This window comes from Astyanax mexicanus, chromosome 10 (assembly GCF_023375975.1).
Source record: "Astyanax mexicanus isolate ESR-SI-001 chromosome 10, AstMex3_surface, whole genome shotgun sequence".
NCBI classification, from domain to species: domain Eukaryota; kingdom Metazoa; phylum Chordata; class Actinopteri; order Characiformes; family Acestrorhamphidae; genus Astyanax; species Astyanax mexicanus.
In genome coordinates, this window is record NC_064417.1 from 36,195,854 (window position 1) to 36,216,934 (window position 21,081).

Sequence of the window (21,081 nt, forward strand, 5' to 3'; positions counted from 1 at the left end):
AAAATGTTTTAATTCCAAAATATGTTTTATATTTTAGATTCTTTAAAATATCACCTCTTGCTTAGATGACAGCTTTGCTCATCTTGGCTTTTTCTCAGTCAGCTTTATGAGGTAGAGTGGAATCTGGAATGGTGTCTCAAAGACCATCAAAAACGTAATGAAGAAACTGGCTCTCATTAGGACTGCCCCGGAAAAGGCAGATTAAGAGTTACCTCTGTTCCCCAGAATGAGTACATCAGAGTTATCTGCCTCAGAAACTGCACATTAACAGCACCCCAGATAAGAGCCAGTTATAGTATTTTGGTTTGTTTAACACTTTTAAGTTTATTACATGATTCCTTATGTGTTTCTTTATAATCAGCACTAATTTACAATGTAGAAAAAAATAAAACACTGAATGAGAAGGTGTTTCCTGTTTTTTGACTGGCACTGTATCTTAAACTTAAAATAAAGAAATAGTAGATGTTTGAACTATGTTTCAGCAGGCAAAAAATCTACAGCACTGGAGCAAATCCCAGTGGGCAATAGATTGTACACTGTAAAACACTATTAACTCAGCCTTATAGATCTATAGAGGAGCTGGAGACTCACAGGTTTGCCTGTGGCCAGTTTTCCTGGTGAAGGGGTCTTGGTCTCTGGGGGTTTTGTCTCAGGTGGCGCCGCTTCTGGGGCCTTAGTCTCTGGAGTCTTTGTCTTCCAGCTGTTGATGCGTCCCGCCACACCAATGTTCAGCCCAGATGTTTCCTGCGTAGAAAAGACGAACTGTTATTTTTATTCCTAGTATTTACAGATCTTTATAAATCTAATAGATTTTTCAAATTAGTTGTGATTAGTATGCTGAGGAATACGACAAGTCGTCTCAAGTGTTTTACTGGTAATATAAAATGATCAAACCCAGATCCTTTGAGCAGATGCAGAAGCTGTGTTCTACCTTAGTGGCTGCAGTGGAAGCAGCAGGTGCTGGAGCAGCAGGACTCTGCACATTGCCCTTCTCCCACATGCTCTTAATGTTGCGCACCCCCTCCACCACAGGCAGGTCCTTCACAGGAGACTTGGGCGATTTTACGTCCTTAGTCTGGATGATAAAGATGGAATTTTTTTTTTTTCAGATTTTTTAATGCCGTGTTTTAAACTACAGATCTAAAGTAGAGTCGTAGTCTGTCATGAGTGTGTATATTAATGTGTATATTAATACTTACCTGAACAGCAGATGTGTATTGCTCCAATCTGTTGCCTATCTTGCACACAAGTGGGGTGTGTGGAGCCTTTACTACCCTAAAATAATAAAAATAGTCTTAGGGAAAATGTAAACTATGTAATTACTGAAGCAAAATAAATAATTTAAAGCATTAAAGCTTACGTTTTTTGGGCTGATTTGCTCAGAAATTCAGCCTTCTCACCGATCTGCACAAACATGAAGAAATTCAGACATTTCTACTTTGTCCATTTATCAGGATTTATTCACAAATTATAAACGCTATGTAGTATTTCTCCCAACAGAAACACTACATCTAGAAGTATTCTTTTTTATTTAAAAATTTTCTCCCATTTTCTCCCAAGGCCAACTACCCAACCCTCTCATTAGGACTCCCCCTATCACTAGTGATGCCCCAACACCAGGAGGATGAAGACTAGCACATGCTTCCTCCGATACATGTGAAGTCAGCTATCGCCTCTTTTTAAGCTGCTGCTGATGCAGCATTGCCGAGTAGCATTACAGTGCTCTCGGAGGAAAGCGCAGTGATTCGGCTTCAGTACATCAGCTTAGAGAGGCCTTGTGTTGATCAACATTACCCCAGGAGTGATGTGGGGAGAGAGCGCCATCTACCCACCCAGAGAGAGCAAGGCCAATTGTGCTCTCTCAGGGCTCCGGTAGCAGATGGTAAGCTACATGTCCGGTATTCGATCTGGCGATCTCCTGAGCCCATCTTTAATTTTGTGATCTTCATTTATTTGTAAATGGAAGCGATTAATAAATAAACATTAAACAATTTGTCCTTAATTTAGTTGTGGCTAATTCACACAGAGATAATGCTACTAGGTTGGGGGTGGGGAGATCTGGGCATAAGAAGCACCAGTGCATCTTTTCATATTGCCACTCGGAATTGGTATTAAAAAAGAAAATTTCCAATTATTTACATTTATTGGCAAATTGTAACACGCAGGCTACCATGTTGGGCTTTTTTAGGGTTTTGAGTGCCTTTTTAAGACTGACGACATGGCCCGTTCCAGGTTCTGCTGCTTAGGCATAAGCAACTAGAACCTGAGAAAGCATGATTTGCCATGCTGTCTATATTCCATGCTGGGTGAATGACTTTTATTCATCACCTCCATCGTGATGCTAGCCGGCACAGGTGTCTGTTGGCTAAAGTTAAGAGATAGGGATACAGCACCTTTATCCAAGTGCACTGGCTTCCTAGACCATTGCTGGCAATATAAAAAGAGTTGGTGCCTGGTTTCACATGTAGCTAGAGAGCATTGCAAGTGATAAGTGTAGTCCTATTGAGTTGGTGGATTTATTGGCTAAGCATGTTGGGCTCCTAGTAATGGATTGCTATGGCATCATAAGATATTGAAATCACTAACGATGTTGCAGAAAATTGATGAATAATTAAGGAATCTAAAAGTGAATATGAATATAGACTAATATATCATAACCCACAGCTAGCCTATCAGTAAAAATACATTTTTACCTTTGTAGAGGCTCCTTTTGGAGACACACATTTGAATGCCAACTTTCCCTCTACAGTGGATTCCTCCTTTTGCCGTTTCTTCTCAGCTGCTTCAGCCCGCCTGCGCTCAATCTCCTCCTTCATCTTCTGCCTCTCTTGCTGCAGAAGGGAGAACTTTAGTGCTTAGTGTACAGATCATACAGATCAGGAAGTGACCTTAATCTTGTGATATATTTACACAGCATCTACATCTAGTAGTTTCTGTACAATAATATCACAAAGCTTTTCTTGTTCAGTGTATTTAAGCTCTCTGCATTGCACTGGAGTGTATGATGCATATACCTCTTCTTTGGCCTTTTTATCCATCAGCTCCTGTTTTTTCTGCTTCTCCTCCTCTTCCAGAATTTTCTTCCTCTCCTCTCTCTTCTTTTTCAGTTCCTCGAGTTCAGCCTCAGCGCTTTGCTGCTTCTGCTTCATCTTCTCAAACTCCTCAGTCTCTGTTTCGTTCCTCCGGCGCTTCAGCTCCACCAGCTTGCGCTCGGCCTCCTGTTTAGCTTTGGGGTCCTGCTTCTCCACCTCAGGAGAACGCAGTCCTAGACGACTACACATACACACAAATATACAATACATACAGGTCGTGGACATGACTTCACATTCCCACACTTTAATGTGGCCATGCATTAGGATCTCTTTACCCACGCACTATTTTTTTTAACATGATATCTTTTTAAATAGGGGCTCTGCCATTTCACTGGAAGATATACAAGTAGGTGATCTTGTTCACGTTTTTAAAGTTGACAGCTTTATAACTCATACCCCACTAGTTTCTCAGGTTTCTTGAATTTAGCTGCAGTGTCATCTCCATTTTGCTGCTTCAGTGGTTCCCTCTGTTCACATTAGGATTAAAGTAGAGAGGTGTTTATTTAGTTACAGTAACATAAAGCAAAAAAAACAATACGTTTAAACCAAAAATGACTTACTTTATCACGTAAAAAGGATGGCTTGGGCTTTTCCTCCACAACCTGAAAAAAAGACCATATATTAGAGTGTTATACAAAGAATTTAAAAGCCCTGTCACAGATTGCTAAAAACCAAGCCATAGCCTAAAACAAGCCTTCAATCAGATTATACAAAGTACAAATGTTTATTGGATGTATTATAGTTAGACCTGTCACAATAATTGTGATTTATTGACTTATTGTACAATATATGGAGAATACAGTATATGGATATTTGTTATGGGGGCCTTTAATTACATTTGATTAAACTTCCCCAAAATTTAGCTAGTCATGCAATAAACAATGCAATGATGATGGTGCTTTCCCTAAACTATTATCTATTAAAATTTCATTGTACTTTAAAAGGGTGTAATTGCATTATTAGGCCATTATATTGTCATAGTATCATTTGCATTAAAATGGCCTTAAAATGGCAATAATATAGTATATCGTAATTATTTTTGGGATAATATATCATTCAATAAAACTGTGTTATTGTGACAGACCTAATTATAGTAATTTGAATTTGAGTTTAATTACTGTAGCAATTCCTGACTAGCTTTAAAATATGTATGATTCAAACAGGTAGAAGATTAAGCTATTGTGATAAAAGCATGCATGATTGTAGTGCATATTTTCTTTTGTGACCCCAAATTACATGACCAATTAGTCATGAGTCTGAAGAAAAAATCCACAGCACAAACAAACAGCAGTGCCACCAATCCACAGCACCACAAAGCCTGTGTGAGCACAGCAAACACCAAGCAAACAAGGTGACATAAGTGCAAATGTGATTTTGTGATCTGCAGAGCTTCAACCCAAGCTGGAAGGTGAGTACCTCCTTAGGTTTGGCTTTTTCCTCAATTTTTGCTTTGGGTTTCTCTTCAGCCTCCTTCTTCCACTTTGGTTTTTCATCTACCTCCTTCTTTGAAATCTGTGGCTTCTCTTCAATCTTCTTCGGGGCTGCTGGTTTCTCCTCAACCTTAGTTTTAGCAGGAGGTTTCTCCACGGCTTCCTTCTTAGGAAGTTCCACTTTTATCTCTACTTCCCTCCTCGACCTGTCAGGTTTTTCCTCTGGTTTCTTCTCTGGTACACATACTTCCGCTTTCTTCAGTTTCTCCACTTCCTTCTTCTCTGGTGGAGGTTCTTCTTGAACAGGTGTTTTTGGAGTGGCTGGTGTTTCTTCAGGTTTCTTCGATGGAATCTCCACCTCTTTCTCCACAGGTTTCTCCTCCTTCTTAGTTTCAGTTATAACAGGTTCCTCCTGGACTACCTCTACTTTTTCTACCTTTTCTACTTTTTCTTCCTCTTTCTCAGGCTCCTTTGGTAACAAATCTTCCTTGGGAACTTCTTTCTGTTCTAGATCTGCACTCTCTAGACCTGTATCTGCTTTCTCCTCAGCCAATTTGTTTATAGTGACAGCTTGATCTTCACTCTCTTCCTACAAAATATGACATGCAATTGTTTATGCAACCAATTTTATGATTCTAGTTTTCCATCCAGAGATCCTAACATTTAAATCAATACTCCCATACCTCTTTTCTTGAGATGGTTTCTGGTTTCTTCTCCTCCACTGACCCCTGTGAAAGGAAATAACATGATAAATATACATTAAGTTTATGCCAAGGTTAACCTACATTGATTTACTATATTAGCCTACGAAAATTATTTCAGATAGGGATGCACTGATAGTGCTTTTCCTATCTGATACCAATATCGATGCTAACTCTGACTAACTACTCGATTGGTGCCTATAAATCCTTATATTTTGATCTATGATTGGGAGATTTATGGTCCAAATCCCGGTCATGCAGCTTGCCATCAGCTCCTTTTTAGAGAGCACAATTGGCCTTGCACTCTCTGTGTAGGTAGATGGAGCTCTTTTACCCTCATCACGCCAAAAGGTGATGTCAATCAGCACGAGGCATCTGTGAGCTGATGTATTGGGAACCTAATTGCTGCGCTTTCCTACAAGCATGCTGTAATGGTACTCAGCAATGCTACACCAGCAACAGTTTGAAAAGAGGTGGTCGATGACTTCACATGTATAGGAGGAGGCATGAGCTAGTCTTCCCCCTCCTTGTGTTGTGTCATCACTAGTAATGGGGGATATACAAATGACTAGCAGCTGAATGGGTGGGCAGGTGCTAAATTGCTAGAGAAGCTAAATTGGGAGAAAAAATGGTAAATTGAGTAATGAAATGCAGTAACATGTGCAAGTAGAAAAGAATCCAATATTACTAACATGCTGCTGACTACACGCATTAATCATCATCAATTGCTGCACATGCTCATTAGTAACTGCTTCAGAGTACCAGTGCTCTTTAATTCCAACACTGATACTATGTATAAGTGCCAGTATTAGCACTGATACAGTATCCATATCGGAAAGGGGAGGAATAGTGTAGAAACCTGTTCTCTGTATAAGTAATCGATTTATCACTAATTTAGACTTAGCAAGTTTTAAATATGTAGAAAAGGGTGGAAACCTGTTCTCTGAGGTATGATCTCTGAGGCTTCACTTCCTGCTCCTCTTCTTTCTTCTCCTCCTCTTTCGGTGTCTCCTCCTCTTTTGGTTCCTCTGATGCTGGTGGTGACACCGGCTCCTCCTTCTCTACAACTGTCACCTGCACCTCCACCTTTACCTCATCTGCTTTCTCCTCCTCATTCTTCTCCTCTAACTTTGTGAAGGAGTTGACCTCATTCTTCGGGGACTCCTCTTCTGCGTCTCTACTGGGACTCGGCCTGTCTTCGTTGGCGTCTCTGTCAGTGACTGTGGGGTCAAACTCCTTCTGTCTCTCCATGGCCTCTTTCATTCTCCTCTGCCTGCGCTCCTCACGTTTGGCCAGTCGCTCCAGGAGAGCCTGGTCGTCATCATTACTGGCTGGGGTTGTAATCAGTGTGGAGACACTTGCGTCTTTGGTGCTGGAGAATATATATGTGGTCATTATGAGGACAACTGTGCCAAATAAAATATAATCAGATATAGCTGAAGGATAAAGGTGTAGTTAACAACGTAATGAGTATATGACGATATGAGAACGCTGTTTATTATTGCTGTAAACAAGCGTGTGTATTGCAGAGAATCTACGATCTGTTTGTGGGTTGTGGTTTTGCTGGATTTAAATGCAGGCAATGAAGTTGATGATTTGTTTATATGAGGCTTGTTAGCGGGGTTGCTGTTGGTACTGTTGAGTTCTGTTTGATTTTAAATTCAGTGAGGTGTTGCTGGGTGTTGCTGAGGTGTTAAGTGAGACTGTACTTGTCAGTAAAGTTGATTTCAGTGGCACTGTATTTGTCAGTGTTGTTGAGTTCTGTGAGACTGTACCTGTCAGTGTTGTTAAATTGAGTGAGAATGTATCTGTCAGTGCTGTTGAGTTCTGTGAGACTGTACCTGTCAGTGCTATTGAGTTCTTTGAGACTGTAAGGGTCAGTACTGTTGAGTTTTATGAGAATGTACCTGTCAGTGTTGTTGAGTTCTGTGGCAGTGCTACTAATCTCCTCATTCTCCATGTTGCGCAGCCGTTCCTGCCGTGCACGCCTCCTTCTCTCTCGGGCAGCCTCTTCATCATCATCATCCATTTGTGAGCTGCTTATCCTGGACAGAAAGGAATGCACATATATTTATGAGTGAGGTTTGTGAATTTCACCATAATTTACACAATTACAAAACTGATGAGCCAAGGAAGAACTCATCTGGATTGTAAGGATCACAAATCTTTACGTCACCCCAAGGAGATGGTAACTGTTCCCAACTAACCAAACATGGCTCTGGAAAAAAATGCAGCACCCATATATAGGTCTGTGTTCGGTATATGTGAGTGTGTGAGCATGTATCATATAAGGCTGAGGTGAAACATAAACAATGTGAGCATAAAACATATCAGCACCTTAGATAGACAGATATAGCAGGCTCTGTTTAGTGGGTTTACATTTGTGCATATGAGTTAGTATGTGGTCCAGCTTAACATGAGTCAAGTTCCATGTCAATACAGGCAAATCTCCAGTCCCAGGTTTTAGTTAAGTGACCAAATGTTATGCCAATGAACAATATTTCCACAAATAATAATAATAATAACTTAAAAATTTATACCAGGGGAAATAAGATTTGCCGTTCAGAGGTACTGTTAAAGACACAGTCTATGACATGATAAAGGTAGTTTGATTTAATTTAATTTAATTAGATGAAGTCCAAGTCAAGCCACAAGCCTCTTTTTATTATATCGATCCAAGTTGCAATTCATTAGATCAAACATGTCATGTGACTCGACTCGACACACATCTGCTTACCACACACTATGTATAATTATATATTGTAGTTCATAAAGTTACATTACATTTGGCAGACGCTTTTGTCCAAAGCGACTTACAATAGTCAAGTACAATGTAAAATAAGTTTAAAGGTAAAACATCTTTGGATAGGGATAAAAGGAGGACAAAGGGGAATAATAGGATAGAGGAGTGAAGGAGAGGAAGAAGGAAATGAGGTTAGAATTAGTTAGTTTGTTAGAGGTGTTAGGAGAGTAAGTGCTCTTTGAAGAGCTCTGTCTTCAGGAGTTTCTTAAAGATAGCGAGAGATTCTCCTGATCTGGTAGTGGAGGGTAGTTTGTTCCACCATTGGGGAACTCTGTATGAGAACAGTCTGGATTGCTTTGTGTGCATAAAGAATATTATATCTGTAATATACAAACATCAAACCCTGTCTTTAACCATTTAACTTCTGCTCAACTGCTGAGATCTTTGAGGTTATTTTTTATTTATTTATTTTTTCAAATTTTTATCCCATTTTCTCCCCATATTACAAGGCCAATTATCCAACCCACTCAGTAGGACTCCACCTATCACTAGTGATGCCCCAACACCAGAAGAGTGAAGACTAGCACATGCCTCCTCCGATACATGTGAAGTCAGCCAGCTCCTCTTATCGAACTGCTGCTGAGGTAACATTACAGAGTAGCATCATAGTGCGTTTGGAGGAAAGCGCATTGACTCAGTTCTGATACACTAGCTCACAGACGCCTTGTGCTGATCAACATAACCTTGGGAGTGATGTGAGAGCGTCATCTACCCACCGAGAGAAAGCAGGGCCAATTGTGCTCCCTTAGGGATCCGGTAGCTGACGGCAAGCTACATGAGCGGGATTCGAACAATCTTCTGATCATACTGGACCACTCTGAGCCAAGTATATCTTATTTAAGAAAGTGTTAAAATGAACTCTGCCATCTCTGCCAATCAGGATAGGTGTGTTGGTAAAGGTTGGTGATTTTAAAGTGTTAAAATACAGTATACTGCCTTACAGGTTAAGGTATATGTAAATAGTGTTTTGATGATCTGTATATATGAGCAAAGACTTGGCTCCTCTCTGGAACAAATATTGTTGAACTAGTCCATTTAGTACTTTATTTGCAATGTGAATGAGTGTGGAATGAATCCACTAATGGTAATGGTAAATAAGGAAAATCTGAGGTAAATGTAAATGGTAAAACCATTCATGCCAGAATTGAACTAGCTACATAACTACATTTTCAGCCAGGAAAAAAGCCAAATCATGCCAAAATAGCCTGAAACTCACAGCTGCTTCTATTTTCTCTCACACAATACCCATAAGTGCAGTGGACCAACCATCCCCTCACAATTACTCATACTGCTGAGTGCATGAGTTTGGCCTGGCTTTGGTTTGCCATGGCATGCCAGTGTTTATCAGGGAGAGAAAGTGGATTCGAAATGGTCCATTGATAGAGGATGGGTACGATTTCCTCCTCCCACCCTCTCCACTTCCCCCCGTCTATGATTTACAGATGTTGCGGACGGGGAAAAGATTCAAAACAGGGACAACAAGTCCACTTATTCGTTCTGGTTAAAGCAGAAAAACGGAAATCCTACACGACCTCATCCTTTCTGGGATTTCCAAACTAGAGAGATCATCTAAAGAGACAGTCATGCAATCTGCGAGATGTTCATACTGTACATTTGTGCACTGTATCTGTCAAACACTCAGAGTAACACAGACCAAATGGGTGGAGAAAGGAAGCTATTTATTGAGCAGCTTGACTCCCTTGTCAAAGTCTGAAACATCACGGTCGGCTATTTAGACCTGGAAGAAAAACAGCAGTCAAAACATTCCAGCGTCTGTGGAGTTTCCTTGACCTGGTGGCGTGGAGAGAAGCAGCTGTGGCTCAGGAAAGACCGGACCAAGAGAACTGTGGGAAAAATGCTGTAAAGACCCTCTTCTTAATCTTAGGGGAGCTGGGGTTGACCACTCGAATCAAATGATTTAGGAAAGGAGGAGGATAATGTCTAGATGTCAAATAAACTGTGTGCAGGCTCCTGCCAGGTGAGATTGATGTTAAGCTATTGGATTCCTTGCAGAATTTCTCTTTCTGAGACCCTCCTGTTCACAAGTTGCTTGATCTGGCAGGCCTATAAAAAAGAAGAACTTGAAGGACCTTGTTCTTCTTCCATTCGTTTCAGGAGACTCACACATTTTATGCAGTACTCTCAGTAAGATCTTTATACAGCTTTAACGAATTATCCTCTCAAACACATTCAATGATGTTCAGGTCTAGATTTACCTGCTTCATTCACACAGCAGGTAAAAGAGGCCCAAATCTGATTTTCTTACAGAATCGCAAGTCATCAGATCAAACAAGTCATGTGACTTGACTCCACATGTCTGATCACCATACACCATACACTGTAGAACAAAAATAGTGCAGTTCATAAAGTGGATAAAGAATATTATATCTGTAATATACAATCATCAAAATGTGTCTTTAACCATTAAACATCTACTGAACTGCAGGGATCTTTTAGTTAGTACATCATATTTCGGAAGTGCTAAGTGTTAAAATACAGTGTACTGGTTTACAGGATAGGTTAAGACATTTGTAAATAATGTGTTCGATGTTTTTAGGCTGTTTTTAACATGTCTTTTTAATGTGACCCTCTGATATTTGTCTGAACAGTCCACACTATGTAACTGAAGCACATAATCAAAAGTAAACTTTTAGTTTCATCACAGCATCACAGAGGCTATCAGAAAGGCAGACAACTGGGCTTCTCACCAAGAATGTGCTCAAGCCTCACTGTAAAATTATTATTATTGATCCACAAAAACTGATTTGTTTTGTGCATTTTATTTCTTAAAATTGTATTTTTAATCTGTAATTTCCTTTGCTGCACAAGCTCATGTGACCATCTTTGGTCATTTCATTATAAATATGTAGCGGTTCTAATATTAATTGGAGCAGATACATCAGTCCAAATATCTATGAGCTCTGTTATCTCACTATTCCACACCTGAAATCCTCTCTATTTTATTTTTGTTTTATTTTACCATCTTTTCTACTCACCATTTTTTTTCTCTTGATATAAAAGTTATATGAATTCCAATTGACCTTTTCAGACTGAGTCACATTACTGAATATTAGATAGATAGAGTGGAGTTTGATTTTATTTTTCTAATAAGTTCTGTTTCTGTGATAGGGCATTCTGGTGTTCCAGGTCTTTCTTATGGAAATTATATATCTAAACTTCTCTGAATCATCTCCAGTAAATGTAATAACTTGTACTTTATGGTAATTTTAATTGGAAACTCCATTTTGCCCAGTACTGTAAACCATCATGAAAACATTACTTAGACTTAAACTATACACATCTTGAATTAGAATCATTCCACTAGAAACGAGACCTCCTTTAAACATTGTTAAGAGCTTAAACACACTGAGCTGGGTGGACGTGGAAATGGATTGCTTTGTCATCAGTATTTTCCCGCATAATATTTCCTGTTACCAATAAACTTTCCACTATAAAGGCGTGTATTGAGGTTTCTTTCTTGCTTGAACAAAGTGGTTAAAATTTGAGGCTCATCCATCTCAATAAAGTTCTGCTTTTGAATGTCCAATGACATAAGAACCCCAAAAATCTCTCAAACCACTGTCCAATACAGATTTATTGAACACGAGCACTGTATATTATGTCGTTTATGGTTTTCACCACAGATGAGCAACAAAGAAATACTGCAGAAAAATGCTCTTATTTTCTCATGTTCCAGAAATGAGAAAGTAATGAGAAATGTGTTTCTCTCCTCCCCTCTCGTCTCACTCACATACAGTATCTGCAGGAAGGAAGTGCTTTAGCCAGTCAGAATCCATCACATCTCCCAGTGAGAAGCTGTTAGTGAGAGGGGTGTGGTGGAATTGGCAGCAGTGTTTGACTGATTCTGTGGTTTGATTTCCCACTCAGCTTAAATGGTTCTGGCTTTTGGATCTAAAGCAGGCCTTGATCACAACTTATTAGTGTCTAAACTTAACAGTTGTGCACATACAGCTTTATACTTCAGCGGATACTTTACTTAAATACATTCCAGACAACTTCAATCAGCACTTAATTAGAGTAAAATTAATAGCATGGATATGATTTTATCTGTATTCTGTATTGCCTACATTATCATTTCTCAAACTTAACTGTCAAGTTTAAGTTTCATAAAAAGATGTAATCAGTGATGTAATCATGGAGATGTTGATAAATCTATGGAATCTTAAAAAAAATGTCTGGGAAAGCTTTTTTGGGCTAAAGTTGGCTAGAATACAATTCACACAAATTAAAGACCCCTTCCCGATCTATCCTGGATACATGCAAGTAGGGTTGCAGCGGTAACCGGTTTCACGGTATACCGTGGTATTAAAATGCACGGTTATCATACCGTGTGTGTTTGCTTATTACCGGTAAAACGCAAGCCAGCGGAGAAACTCACCCGCGCATGCGCAACTCTGCTCCGCTTCAGCTACTCAGCACACAGCTGTGAGAACGGCAGAAAGTGCATCAGACTAGAGCTTAGATTCTCTGGCCTGACCCGAGATCGGGTCCGTTCGGGCCGAGATTTCCCACCACATTCCTCGGGCCGGGTCGGGTTGGGCTCTAGAAAATAGTCTGAGATGTAGGCATCTGTTTTTTAATTATATATTTTATTTTTAAATAAAGCTCTGGTGTGATAATCACTATGTTAATGCTAAGTAACCAATTATTATTGTTAATGAAAACGAACCAAATAACGAAAACTGAAACTTAACTAACTTAATTATAAGCGCTGTTTTCACTCCCGCAGTTCTACAGCGGGGGGTGTTGTGCCGATTCTGTCCGCGAAGCGGGAGTCGGATTGAGCAGGGAGTCGGATTCGGCATAACAGCGGCAGCACGGCTGCACCTCGCGGCCCGCGGTGTTAGTTGTAAGCGCTCGCGATAGCCGCAAAATACGACAGAAAACAATGAGAAACTGCAGAATTATGTATTGGACTAAAATGAGCACGAGGAGATAAAAGAGAACCTTTACCTGTGAGTAGCTCATATCAGAACACGCAAATCTCTCTCTCTCTCTCTCTCTCTCTCTCTCTCTCTCTCTCTCTCTCTCTCTCTCTCTCTCGCACGTGAACTTCTCCGCACTGTGTTTAGCTGTTCTTAAAAATCATTTTTATTAAATAATAGTTCTATGCTTCTATGTTAGTGTTAATTTACATAATTCTGATCATATTTCGCTCATTCAAACAGCCTGAAAACAGACTTGTAATCTTGTAATCAACAAGCTTGTAATCAATGTGGCCGTAGTCACAGCTAAAGGAGGAAATACATCAAACCTGTTCTCCCATCTCCGAGAACACCACCCCGCTGTGCAGCGCAAAGTATGTGTTCAGTTTATAATTTTAATCTGAACATAAATAAAACCTCTTTGTAGTCGTGCACAACCCATGCGGTAAGCGCCCGCAAAAGCGCTGAGTTATCCGAAATTCGGGCACGCAGGTACAGGCGTGAAGTGCGTGCTACGATGGATTCACGTGTCCGTGTAAAGGTACTGGCCGGACTGGACGTGAAAGACGCCATTCATTTACATGCGTTCATTTTCAAATTCTGACGTGCCTGTTTTTCATATGTTGAAGGTTTTAAGTAGTGAAAGCCTTAAAATAGAAATCTCTATTGTGAGGATCATGTCAGAAATAAATCCCCTCTTTCTGCAGTATCTGGTTATATACCAACTTTTTTTTATATATATACACTCTTAATGCCCTTAAGAGTAGTGGAAAAACATGGTTTCCTTCACCTGATGGTGTAGTTTCTACAATAAATAGTTAATTGAACAAAAAAATAATAATATATGTAACAAACTGTGATACCGTGATAACCGTGATACCGCGGTATTTTCTGAGACGGTTATCATACCGTGAAAATCTCATACCGTTGCAACCCTACATGCAAGTATTTACAGCTCATATTCAACAATTAGATCATCTAAGTAATCATTTATTTATTAAAGTAAATCAGGGAAGCTGTTGGTGGAACTGAACTGAGTCAACAACCAGAGCTGTGTTCTTCTTTCCTTATAACTAACATATCAACAACTTTACTCATCAACTGTACTTATCCATTCATTTCTTAAAAAGAGATGATTCTGTAGGGCTACTGGAAGATCACTTCAGATATGTTTCTGCCATCAAGCCATTAGTTAATGTTTTTTCATAAAAAAGTTACAATGTTTCACTTTACTTTTAACATCTGTTATGAGTTCTATATTCTACTGTGAATAAAATCAGTGCATTCAGTTTTTATTTACATTTTACACTGTGTTCCACCTTCTTTTTAAACAGGGGATTTAGTTTGATTGTTGCAGTCATTCTTTAAATTGTGCAAAGAATAAAAATCAAGTTTAATGAGCCAACTGAAATGCTCCAAATTATTTGGAATACAATCTTTCTACATTGATACCATCTACAGAACAAGGCGTTTTTTTTTTTTTTCATTTTCTGTTAAGTTGCCAATTTGGAAAAACAAGGTTTTTGTTTGACTGTAACAATGCGTATGTATACACATTTATATATTTTTTTATTTCCCCATTCTGCGAAACATAACATTAGAAGATTCAATGGCAGATTGAGTGGCAAATTTCTAATAAATTAATTTTGGAACACTCGTTCTATGAAAAGAGACCCCTGCATTATGTTGCAACTGATTTGTCAGAAAACTTAAATTTAAAATGAAATGTCTATTAAAACAGAGCACCACATTAAACATTCTGCAAGCTTGACTTTGTATGTGAACTCTGAATTTTAATTATGAGTGGGATCACAGCCAGTCAAACTCTGGGCAGTGCAAAGTCCCGAGAGTGAGTGAAGGACGCACAGTGTAGGAGAGAGTGAGAGAGGGAGTGCGGAACTGAAGCTACAGTAGAGGGGAATGTGAGAAAAGTAGCATGGGCCTTATTAAAGCATCAGCACCTGAACCTCTGCCAAGAACAGAGCAGTGTGCATTAACGACCAGCAAGTACACACACAAATTCACACACAATATCTGATCTAGCTATCACAGCTGTACTGACTAACAAACCATATATTTATCCTTTCCTTATGACTAGTTACTATCTTACTGCATGGTAAATATGCATTAAATTCTTCGTAACTGGCTCCCACATCCCTGAAGCACTGTGCAGTAAATCAGGTTATTCCCAGATAAAGAACAACACTGAGCACACCTAAAATATTCACTCCAAACCCACAAAACACTCAAAGCACTCCAAGCACCCACGCATTTACCAAAATTAAAAGCAGAATTCCATTTAGAAGTCGCACCCTTAGGTAACAACAGCACTGCAGAGGCTAGTACGCATCCCCACTCACACACACATACACATACACACACACTAGTGTATCTGTCATCCTCAACTGTACACAACTGCCTGCCAGACCATATAAGGCCTGCTGGATTGTGGGATTTGTAGGACGATGGAGCAACCCCAATCAGGGTGAGAGAGCCACATCACCCTCCTCGTTTACAAAGAGCAATTCATCTCACGCTATAAACATTCTACTCCAGTGAAATAAACCCTGCGCAAAGTATTCTTATTTTAGGAAAAAAATATTTCATAAGGCCTAAATGCACAGGGCTGCTCAGCATTTGTGGCATATTAGATTAGGAGAAACATGTAAATATTGACTGTAGAAAAGCATTTCCAAAGCCTGTTGTGAAAAATGCAGAACTGATTTGCCAAGCTGCCAATTTCCATTGAAATGATGCATAAAAACAAATGAGCATAGACGAGTCTGACTCTAATCTGTATTAAACAAGATCAGTGTAAATACACACTCAGCCACTGACTGACAGTGATGCACAGCAGTCCACAAAAGCCAGATCTTACTCTCATGCCATGTTTCCACATCATTCTGTTCATTACTGAGGGTCCAAAAATATCCAAAACGTCCACAAAAGTCAAACCAACTCATGTCAAAATAGAATAGAATATCATGTACATTGGTGTTCTGTATTCCAGTGTGTATTATTTTAGTGTGTAATCACCCAACATGAGTCGCTACTTTTATTTTATGCAGTTTCTGTCAGAAGCAATGCATTGCAAGTGCTCCAGTAAAACAGCAAGAGGAAGATGAACAGAAGTGGCAACCTTTATAAAGAACAGAAGCATGTGAAGAGACTGCTGTTTGGATTAAGGAAATGCAGGCCTATCCAGTTTGGCCTGAAAGTGACAGAGGATACAGCATTAGCCTGTATTAGCCAGTCTGTCTCTGTTTCTGTGTGTAGAAACTGTATGTCAGCATGTGGTATGTGTTTATATTAGTTTTTTGTAAAGTGTTTTTAGATAGATAGATAGATAGATAGATAGATAGATAGATAGATAGATAGATAGATAAATCACATATGACATTCTGCAAAATCCCTGAGCTGTGCTGTACTTAGATATATGGTGTTTAATAGGGGTGTCACGATTTCAATATTTCATCGAAATTGATCGAAATTATGTCATGGTCTCGAGCATCGAAGTCAAAAAGAGGATCCCTCCCGCAAATGGCGCAGCGCACTACGCAAATGGCGCAGCACACTGTAGCTCAAAGATAATCCCTTTCTCCAGAGAATGTGGACATTCTCATCTTCTTAAAGAAAAACTTATAAAAAAATATAAAAATAACTGTTGTTTTGTCTTGCCTCGAATATTTTAATAGTTTTGGTACCTTAAGGAGCATCTTTCTCTCAGATAAAGTTAATAATATATCTTTGTTAAAGAAAAAACTTGTCATTCTCAGTGACCGAAAAAGTCTTAAAGTCTTATTTTTCATGTTTAACTGTTATAGTAGGATAGAGTTCAGTTTGTTAAGGCTCTAATTGTTCTATTATTTTTTACATGACTGCTCCAATATTTGTTTTATTATTTATTTTGTTATGTTGCACATTGCTGTTTTAATAGTACACACTGCTGCTACCAAAAAAAAGCCACTAGATGGCATTACATATATATATATATATATATATATATATATATATATATATATATATATATATATCTTGATAAAATTATTTAAATTTGACCATTAATGCCTAATGTGGTGTATTACAGATCACTTGTATCGCTTTGCATCACTTATATCAAGCCCACCTTTTGAAATAAGATATTGTAAATTTAATGAATCAAACCAATGGCTGACCATAGACTCATCTAAAACTGGCATATGCCTTGCGGCTGTAAAAAAAAAAAAAAATTGAGAATTGAATCAAATCGTGACCCCTAAAATCTGAAATAAAATCGAATCGAGGATTTAGATAATCGTGACACCCCTAGTGTTTACCCACCTGTGAAGTGTGACTGATTCACCTTCTATATATCTATACCCACCAGAGATTCACCTATAGACCTCACACTTATCCAGTAAGTCCTGGGAACATCTTACATAATGACAGTGGCTCCCTCATGCATACAGATTGTACTTAATACCAAAAAACTGACTTTTTTGAGAGCAAGTGAGAGAGACAGATATAGTGAGAGAGAGAGAGAGAGAGAGAGAGAGAGAGAGAGAGAGCATCCTGATTGGTCTCTTTGTGTTTAGTTTTCCCAGTGGATTGGATTTACACTCACACTCCTTTAGTGTCCATCAGTTCGCCATTGTTTACTGAAGCTTTTATAACAGAGAACATATTTTTCACAGTTACTTAAAGATTTTTCGCAGTACAAAGCTCACAGGATTAAGTGCACTATCATAGATGTCTGGTCTATTTTCGCTCCAGAAAACTGTTTTTTGAGTAACTTTCCAGATTTCCAACAAGGCTGGGTACAGCAGCATTAGCATTAGCGGCTAACCGCTAACTAGTAAATGCCACCCAACAGAGCTATACTAAGGAACCCTGAGTGTTCTGGTAGCCAGTGCAACATTAGCTAGCGGTTCATCCCACATAGCTTGTTTTAACATAGTAAACACTCAGGATACAGTCCCATATTCTCACCTCTGAACAGCGAAAAAGCTAGCAATAGTACAGTTAGCAGCTAATGCTGCTTCAGCAATGCTAGCCGGGGTGAGCAGCAACCTAGAGGCTGATAATAATAACCTCTGAACGGCAAAAGAGCTAGTGCTTAGCACGGTCACGGCTAATGCTCATAATGCTCCATCCTCAGTGCTGGAGAACTAATCTGAAAGCTGGTTAGCTTTACTGCTCCTTACAACCTGACTGGTAAAATATTCATAAAACGCACCGGATTATAAGGTGCACTGACGATTTTTGGAATTATTAAAAAACAATTATTAAAAATGTTAAAGTATTGAAAATCAAAGGATTTTAAGTGTGCCTATTTACTTTTCAGAAATGAATGATTTTTTTTTTTTATTATTATTATTGATGATTATTGGTAATGTTATAATTAGTAGTCACTTCTTTCAAAGGTAATCTATTACATACCTCCATATACAGTATTATATATGTATATTTACTGTACATGTATATACAGTATGTGTATGTTTCTGTGTGTGTGTGATTTACTTCTCTATTTCTTTCTGCATCTCCTCTCGTTTTTGTCGGCGGAGTTCTCTGCGGCGCTCGAGGTCAAAGTCCTCCTCCATGGCGTCTCAAACACAAACTCCTGTAGTGCGTTTACTGAAAGACACGACAGAACACAGGTTAGTACAGTGTAACAGAACCCATAATCCATCACCAATACACAATCTCCCACCACTGTCTGCTTTATATCCCTGCAGGACTTCCTACACACTCTTCCCCTTACACAACTACCAGAAAAGGTAAAGCCTACACACCCAGTCCGCTTCCATCAACACTACCCCTAACTCTCTTTCTCAACATCTCTTTATCTGCTCTGACTGTTTCAGGCTTATCCAGCTGTCTTCTTCACCATCACCATCATCACCTCTCTCTCTGTATCTGGCTATAACACATCCTCATCCGCGCACCGAATTATAAGGCACATTATGTGACACTAGTAAGGACAGGAGTGTTTTCCTTCTAATTCAGCAGGTCTCACCACTGGGGGGTGGGGTAACTAAAGTAAAGATACATGGAGAAAACAAAACTGTAAAAAAAAAAGTATTTTAAAATCAAACGAACCCTGGATGTTAATCTACACAGATTTCTCTCCTAAAAACTGTTTATTTGGGTGAGTAAAGCGCTTCCGTTTATTTACAGTACAAATACAGTACAATGCAGAATTATTTAGAGCCTGCTATACTCACTATTATCTATATAACAAAATGTGCAAAAGTCCTTATCTCTGTAATAAATAGTTGAGTAATATGAACATTGTTGTTTTACTTTATAAACAGAATTTAGACAAAATTTCTCCCAAATTCCAAATAAAAATATTGTCATTTAGAGCATTTTCAAAGCTTTTTAGACCTTAAATAATGTAAAAAATATTCATAAAGTTTTGAGAGTTCAAAAATCAATATTTGGTGGAATAACCCTGTTTTTAATCACAGTTTTCATGCACCTTGGCATGTTCTCCTCCACCAGTCTTACACACTGCTTTTGGATAACTTTATACCACTCCTGGTGCAAACATTTATGCAGTTTAGATTGGTTTGATGGCTTGTGATCATCCATCTTTTTCTTGATTATATTCCAGAGGTTTTCAATATGGTAAAATCAAAGAAACTATTTTTTAAAGCGGTCTCTATTTTTTTTCCAGAGCTGTATATTTCGATTATATATAATATATATGTGCAATGTCTTTTACAAGATTCAAATATCTATTTAACCCACAATATTCCTGAAAACTGCAATAATCTTACAACAAACAAGCTATTTAATTCCAAGTAGGGGAACAGGTAGAAATTGACTTTATTATAGAAGTTCTGATGTTCATGGCATGAGCAGAAGGCCCAGGTCTAATAATCAGGTTTCGGAAAGCATTAAAACTGTGTGGCTATTAAACTGAATAATAATAAGCCTCTGACTGTTCCCTGTTCAACACACCTGATTCAACTCATCAGTTTAATATCAAGCCACACGTGAGCTGAAGTGTGTGAGGGCAGGAAGGCAGTGTGGCAGAGTTTGCTCCTCCATGCTGGGGCTGTCAGTGTGTTTAGGGTTTCTGTGAGGATACTGAAAGCTATGGGGACGATGTGGCCTAACAGAGACGGCCACGGTGGGAGAACAAAAAGCATATGTTTTGTGGAGTCTGGAAATGCAATATTTGACTTCTTTCCAGGTCAGTGGAGGAAGGAATAAGAGATCCCAACAAAACACTCTACTTCCAGACATTCTGGCTAAGAAAACCTAATAAAAATAAATCACCAGTTTGTGTGTGCATTTGTGTTTACAGCTTGTGTTTCCTGTGCATTTGTGAATGTTGCAGAACATATTAACTAAGCGCCAGAGCCGTGCCAAGTGTATATGTTAACTGCGGGGATCCTTCACTTAAACAATGGGCTAATTTGCTTACAGTTCCTGAAAAAAAAGATGTAAGTTGATTCAACTGAAGTGAGTCAACAACACAAAGATTGTTTTTTAATGGACAGTATTGTGCTCATCACCCTGTACACGCTAATAGTGCCAGTTAAGCTAAACAGGCCTATTGTTTTCACATCAAAGCTCAGATACCATTGCACATGCTCACATCAGATTCGGCTACCCTGATGGTTCACACTCATAAATGTAAGTGACCTACATCTGTCTGAATTGTGAATAAATCTTTCTGAGAAACGCACATATGTGCACATTGATACATTTATATACATCACATCTTTTTTTCCAATTCCATGTTCTACTGTTTGTTGAAAAGAAAATTTAAATTACTATTTAAACATCAACACATATTAAATCTAATTAAATACCCAACAAGAAAGCAAAGCTCTATCCAAGACTTTATTTTTTTTTTCGTTTCTGGTGAACAATAAAATATGCTATTAATACTGTTGAACTGAAAAACTCTTAAAGTAAATTACTGGCAGCTCATGGGTGGTAACTAAGCTTGGTGTTAGTAGTAAATGAAGTAGACATGGGCAAATCCATATCATAAACCAAAGTTGGAAAAGCCAGAGTTGAAATCAGCAAACCAAACCACCAAACAGGCAAACTCCACACAGGATAATTAATCACAGGTGAGTGGAATCAGCAATCAGGGGAAGATGATCAGGA

At 38.8% G+C, this 21,081-nt stretch overlaps 1 protein-coding gene and 1 long non-coding RNA gene across 7 annotated transcripts in view; one reads left to right on the forward strand and one right to left on the reverse strand.

Moving 5' to 3' along the window:
• The window catches only part of cald1b (caldesmon 1b), a 48,529-nt gene that overhangs the window by 11,167 nt on the left and 16,281 nt on the right, over positions 1 to 21,081 (reverse strand). For 4 of the 6 annotated variants that reach the window (XR_002651826.2, XR_002651827.2, XR_002651828.2 and 1 more), the window contains exons 2-14: positions 18,472 to 18,585; positions 7,131 to 7,268; positions 6,160 to 6,595; positions 5,206 to 5,250; positions 4,509 to 5,111; positions 3,653 to 3,694; positions 3,489 to 3,559; positions 3,015 to 3,273; positions 2,694 to 2,831; positions 1,361 to 1,404; positions 1,200 to 1,275; positions 932 to 1,075; positions 592 to 744 (exon numbers count right to left, since the gene is read on the reverse strand). Coding sequence is in view for 3 of the 6 variants with exons in the window: in XM_022684139.2 (XP_022539860.2) it covers positions 592 to 744; positions 932 to 1,075; positions 1,200 to 1,275; positions 1,361 to 1,404; positions 2,694 to 2,831; positions 3,015 to 3,273; positions 3,489 to 3,559; positions 3,653 to 3,694; positions 4,509 to 5,111; positions 5,206 to 5,250; positions 6,160 to 6,595; positions 7,131 to 7,268; positions 18,472 to 18,551 (2,229 nt within the window). In the remaining 3 variants the exon portion in view is untranslated. Of the gene's footprint in view, positions 1 to 591; positions 745 to 931; positions 1,076 to 1,199; positions 1,276 to 1,360; positions 1,405 to 2,693; positions 2,832 to 3,014; positions 3,274 to 3,488; positions 3,560 to 3,652; positions 3,695 to 4,508; positions 5,112 to 5,205; positions 5,251 to 6,159; positions 6,596 to 7,130; positions 7,269 to 18,471; positions 18,586 to 18,743; positions 18,949 to 21,081 lie in introns of those variants that run through there. The other 2 variants (XM_022684140.2, XM_022684142.2) reach the window with 2 other exon arrangements.
• LOC111195798 (uncharacterized) lies at positions 18,520 to 19,021 on the forward strand. The gene is made up of 3 exons (XR_002651829.2): positions 18,520 to 18,608; positions 18,687 to 18,728; positions 18,816 to 19,021. It is a non-coding gene; the product is annotated as an uncharacterized LOC111195798 (long non-coding RNA).